At 57.0% G+C, this 6,000-nt stretch overlaps 1 protein-coding gene across 1 annotated transcript in view; it reads right to left on the reverse strand.

Moving 5' to 3' along the window:
• Positions 1 to 6,000, reverse strand: part of ADAM33 (ADAM metallopeptidase domain 33) — a 32,051-nt gene that overhangs the window by 22,629 nt on the left and 3,422 nt on the right. Inside the window, exon 3 of the mRNA XM_010580829.1 lies at positions 3,305 to 3,387. Within this exon, the coding sequence (XP_010579131.1) occupies positions 3,305 to 3,387 (83 nt within the window). The remainder of the gene's footprint in view (positions 1 to 3,304; positions 3,388 to 6,000) is intronic.

Genomic DNA, 6,000 nt, shown 5'->3' on the forward strand with positions numbered 1-6,000 from the left:
CTCGGGGATTTCATCCCCTTGTCCTAAATGCACACCGGAATCGGGATCCGAGACCTCAAGGACAAGCCTCTCGCTCCAGCTGCTCACTGGAAAAGCATCCTGGGGCCAGCCAGCTCCAGGGGAGTCAGGGAGGGAACCAGGGAAATCCAGACCCCGGAGGCAGAGGCAGGGTTTTGGTTGTTTGGAAGCAAACTTGGCTCAGGGACCACATCAGGGTTTGCTCAGTCCTGCCACACCTCGCAAAGGGAAAAGGGCTTCCCTGCAGGAAACAGATTGCGGGAGCGCGTGTCCTCCGCACCTGCAGCCCACCCCAAACCACGGGCGGTCCTCTCCTCCCTTCCTTCTCCGGAGCAGGGCTGCGACCCCACAGGTACGTGATGCTCCCCGGAGAGGGGCCCGTGCCACAGGGCCGGAGGATGTACGGGGTATCACACCCCAGCCACGACCAGAGGGGATGCTCCAAGCCTTCATCAGTGAGGATGAAGGGGACGGGCATGTCCCACCCCCAGGACAGGGAGACACCGGCTGCTCCAGGGACCTGGCGGGCAGCCGGCAGTGTGAGGGGAAGAGGTGGGTGGAAGGATGCTCCATCGGTGCCAAGGTTCCTGTACAGGGATGGGGTACCAGGAGAGACCCGGCGGGAGGTTGAGGGGCTCTTCTGCCTGGGTGCTCCTCAGCCCTTGTGATTTAAAGAATCACAGAATGATTCGGGTTAGAAGGGGCCTTCAAAGATCGTCTAGTTCCAACCCCCCTGCCACGGGCAGGGACACCTTCCACTGGACCAGGTTGCTCAAAGCCCCATCCAACCTGGCCTTGAACACTGCCAGGGATGGGGCATCCACAACTTCTTGGGGCAACCTGGTCCAGCATCTCACTATCCTCATCATAAAACATTTTTTCCTTACGTCCAGTCTAAACCTACCCTCTTTCAGTTTAAAACCCTTGCAGCGAGAAACCATGCTTGGGAAAAAAGCAATTACAAAGGGAAAGAAACAAGACAGGGAACACCACAGGCAGCACGACAGGCTGGGTGAGTCCCCAGGGTGGGCACAGGGCACTCCTGTGCCTTGGGGCTGGATCCTGGTGGGATGAAGGGCTGGAAAAACCCACTGTCAGCTCTGGCAGCCTTCGCTCCGTGCCCTGAGGCGGGAGGAAGGGGCAGGAGGAGGAGGATGCCAGCAGCAGCGGGGCAGGATCCCACCCCAAGCCGGTGGTGACAAGGGAGCTGTTTGCAATCAGGGTCCCCACGACCTCCTCCCCGGCCTCTCCAAAATCATTTCCATGTGTGCCGGGAGCCGTCGAGCCCGCGGGGAGTTCAGCCCCGAACAATAGGAGAGAGGAGGGTGTAGAGGGAGGAAGGCAGGGTTCGGCCCACCCAGCGCCGTGCCAGCCCGCACACGATGGGACTGCGGGGGCCACCACCATCTCCTCCTCCTCCTCCTCTTCCCGCTGGCTTGACCTCGCTCCTCTGGGAGGAGGGAAAGGAGATGTGGTGATGTCCCCCAGGACCGTGACACGGGCCACCCCGCAGCATCCCGCCTGCTGCGCAGAGGAGCAGCCCCCGGGGAAGGGACGGAGGAGCCTTGGAGCGGTCACCACGCTTGAACCCGTCATTTCACACACTCAGATGTTGCCTCCTTGCAGACTCCCGCCCCGAAAGCCAGCCGTGCCCGGACAAACAGAGCAAGGCTGGCGGCAATCACGCGGTCACATTTATTTCCAGGATCTTTGCTGGAGGGCAGGAGACGAGGCGGGGACGGGATGGACTAAATTGATCCTAAAAATACACACATCAGCAGTACCAGGGCTGGTACCGGGCTGGTTTGGGGCTCTGCCTGCAAGCGGGGAGCCCGCTCACCCGTACCCCAAACGTTGTTTGGTTGCCACCGTCCTTTCCCCACGAAGCCTCCCTGCTCCTGGCTGCGACCACCCTCCCTCTCCCCTCCTTCCCCCTGCTCCAAGGAACAGGAGCCTCCTTGTTTTGGGCTGGCTGGAGCCAGCGGAGGCAAAGCAGATGCCAGGAAACATGCCGGGACCTGCACGGCTACCCTCTTCCTGGCCACTGGCCGTCCCAGCCCACCGACCCTGGAGTCCCCCGTCGAATCCCGAAATCCCCCCATGCGCCTGCGATTTGCACCCACCCAGCACAATTTCGGGCAGTGGGGTGTTAGCAAGAGTATAAATAAACCTCCCGCTGCCACGCATTCCCCATCTTGAGCGCCCTTCAACCTAAATATAGACCGGTCCGGGGCTGCTAGGAAGGGAGGGGACATTTCTACAGGCTGACCGCAGCATCCCCAACGCGATGGGCTATTTCAGCTACTGAAGAAGCACGATTCCCAGCACTGATGGGAGCGATGCTCCCAATTCCCCCGGGAAAAGGCATCATCCAGACCCTCGGAGAAGGCAGGGCAGTGCAAAGCCCCTCTCCGGTTTCACTGCTGGGAAGTGGGCTGACCCCTTCCCTTGGCTGGAGCAAGGACGTCTCACTCGGTGGCTTCAAAGCTGCATCCTCAGCCCCTGCTCCAGGGAGATGCCACCAGAGAACGTCCCTTCCCAGCGCCAAGTCTTCTCGGCGGCGAATCTGCTCAGCCCCAAAACAAAACGGTTTTCCACAACCATCATGCTGGGAAGCTCGTCATGCTGGGAAGCGATTTGATCTGCCCCGAAGGAGACCACCAGCCCCCGAAACCCTCCCAGCTGCTGGGTACGAGGACCAGCTGCCGCGGCCGATGGGCAGCTGCAGAGCTGGTTGACCCCAGAGCCAGGCAAGGCGCCAAACCAAGGGGAGGGTCACATCAAGCATCTCATAAAGTGGATTTGGAGACGCTGGGGGTGGCGGGGAGGGTGCAAGAGCCAGCAGAGCAGTCCTGGGAAGAGATATCCTCTCCTTCCCACAGCCCGTGCCCGGCTTCTCCGCCGTTTTCCCAAGGACATTGCTCTTAAATCCTGCAGCACTTTCCCTTTAGCTAATACTGCTAGTCTGTCTATCCTGGCCAAACCATCAGTCTGATGAATTACCTCCATCTCCTCTCTCCAAACCGCCCAGCTCCTTTCCGCTCACCCTATAGCTCTTGGCCATCCTTCCTAGTGCCCGATAGTTAAGACCACGTTTAATTAACTCGCTGTTGCATCCTCTGCTTTCCCTGTTCATCACCTGAACAGGGCGATGGGTCCTATAAACTCGACATCCTGCTCATGGGACCCGCAAACTCGACATCTCCATCCGAGTCCCACCACGAAGACCTCCGGGTGCAGGATCTGACCGCACGGTGCAGGGGAGAGGAACCGTCTCTGCCCTTACCTTTTCGTCGAGGCTGACGGCTCGTCTGGTACGGCCCCTGAGGAGCCAGTGCGGGGTGACCCTCTCTCCATGGGACGGTGGCCCTGGGAAAGAAAAGACCTGGTGAGCACGCAAACGGACCTTGCAAGCCCCTGAGAGCAGGAGCTCCTCCACAGCCACATCCAGGGCCACCTCTTAGGTGTTTCTGGGGGATGGACACCAGCATGAAGCCAAAGCTTCGCCCCCTCCCCAAGCCAGCACCTTCATCGCTGACCCAGCCTTGCTCCTGGAAGCCTCCAAGGAGCATTGCTGCCCACCCAGGTCCCAAACCGGTGGCCTAAATCCCCTGAAACCCACCCTGGCCCCGCTCGCATCCCAGCCATCCCCAACCAGCCCAGGCAAACCCCACCGAGCACCCCCAGGAGCACCCCAACCCCGGGGCGAGGGCAGGGGCTGCGCGGGCAGCAGGGCATCCTCCCGCTCGCTCCATCTCTGAATCACACAGCTTTTGGGGTTTTTGGCTTTATACTTTTACATCGTTATTTACAGGATGGGAAAACGTGGTTCAATCACCCAGAAATCGAGCCATCGTCTTTCCAGCCAAAGCCAGGCTCGAGCAGGGAGCAGAGGAGCTAAAATAGCTGCAGCGCATTACGGGTTTCTCTGAGCCATCCCAACTCCCCCGGGCAGAGCAGTACAAGCAATTCCTTGGCTCGATTAGAGACGGGCAGACTTTCTAAGATTTTTTTTTTTTTTTTTTTTTTTTTTTTGTTCCTAAACAATGTGGCTGTATTTGATTGCAGCAGAGCAAGCAGCTACTGATGACTTAAGCCTGGACAACAACAGAAAGAAAAAAAAAAGAAAAAAAAAAAACCCTGAAGATGCTGCGGAGAGGGGATAAGGTCTAGCAAAAATGTCAAGGGGTGGACCACCTTGCCAAGCCAAATGTTGTCAGTGAAAGCTTGGATCTAATAACCTTCCCCAGCAAAGGGCAAAGTTATTTACTAAGGGAGTGGAAAAACAGGGCTTATGGCTTTATAATTTTATATGCTTGTTTTGGTTCCCTATGCAACGATCTGGGGGGATTTGGCTTGAGCAAAGATGAAGTTATTGAAAAGTAAAAAGAAAAAGAGATGGAATTATTGGTTGGGAATTGCAGACTGAGTGTTTAACATGATCGAGCTACTCAGCCTGGCCACGTCTGTCCCACCAGGCCCCGGGACGCGCCCGGTGCTATCGCACAGTGGCATTTAATCAGCTTTCATTATATATAGCATATAATCAGATTCCAGGAATAACTGCAGATAAGGTAGTGGCATGATCCCAGTTTCCTTCTCCTCACCTCCTCCAAAAGAGTTAGCGAGGCCCTCCAATCCCCCAGCCATGTATAAGCCTCATTTTCTGATGGGGAAACTGAGGCACGGCCACAATGCGACCTGTGTTCAGCCACAAAGGGTGGGCAGCCCCGGCAGGGTTTGCTGCCTTCCCATTACAGAGAAAAGGGGGGAAAAAATCTTATTTTTAATTCGCTGGCTTACGCAGAGGGAGAAGGGCAGGGAGACGCTGCATCTCCCGGCTCGCTGCAAAACCCGTCTTTCTCCCACGCTGTCTGGGGAGAGGACGGGACACGAGGGGCAGCCGTTCTGCAGGGATTACTGGGCTGGGCTTCGGGCCACGTTGTAAAAACCTCTTGGTTAATATATTAAGCTTCTCGCTGTTTTGACTATAGCTTTTGCTGGGAATCAGAGAGACTCAGAGCATGAGATAGGGCCTTAAAAATCTAAGTCAAATAAACCCAAATGTAGTGCAGAGGGGGTTTCCCACCCCCTCCCCCTTTTTTTTTTTCCTGGAAAACATGTTCATTCCCAACCCTTTCTGGGAATGCTGCATCAGGAAGAGCATTGCTTTGGCGTTTGGGATGTTTGCACCAGTTTGGCCGGGCAGCCCTGCATTTGGGGGATGCCCGAGCCCGAAGATGAGCCCCGCAGCGCCCAGGCTCCAGCCGAAGCGAGCAGCTTTCCTGTCTGCTTCTCCTCTCCTCTGTAATCCAAACAGAGGTTTCTGGCTCCCACCACCCTCCCCGTTCCTCTCCCAGCTGCGCGGCTCGCCCGGGTCTCTCTTGGAGTTGCTGGAAAACTTATTTTCAGCAGCAGCAGCAGAGAACCCAGCAAAGCTCGAAAGTAAAAATATAACAATAAAAAAAAAAAAATGTGCTTTGCTTGGAGAAGCATCAGCCCCAGCTTCTCGGTGGGGTTGTGGAAGGAATTAGGGACGGAGAAGAGAGATTACAGGAGGCTGAAGCCAACCTGGCAACCTCCTCCCTCCTATTTGAAAAGCGATAGGAACCTCTGGGGAAAATAACGTACTTCCTCAACAACAGAAAAAGCCAAGTTTCACCCCAAAACATGCACCAGCAATTGCCAGCTCCCTTTCGAGGTGCCACCGCCCGGAGCTGGGACAGTTGCAGAGACCCAAGGGAGGAGCGGGATGGGGAGACGAGGGGTGTCTCTGCCGTTCAGGGGGTGCTGGGGGGGGGAGAAGCCGAATCCATCCCCTCTTTTTGGGGGGGGGCTGGCTGGTCCCAGCCCTCCCATCCCAACCAGACCATATAGAGTCATAGCGCAGAGCCCAACCGCCCCAGCGCTGGGATGGGACACGGGGGACCCACCGAGAGGGGAGATTTGGGGATGGGGGGGGGGGCCAACCCCACCCAGGCG

This window comes from Haliaeetus leucocephalus, unplaced genomic scaffold (genome assembly GCF_000737465.1).
Source record: "Haliaeetus leucocephalus isolate CR32 unplaced genomic scaffold, Haliaeetus_leucocephalus-4.0 Scaffold741, whole genome shotgun sequence".
Classification (NCBI taxonomy): Eukaryota; Metazoa; Chordata; class Aves; order Accipitriformes; family Accipitridae; genus Haliaeetus; species Haliaeetus leucocephalus.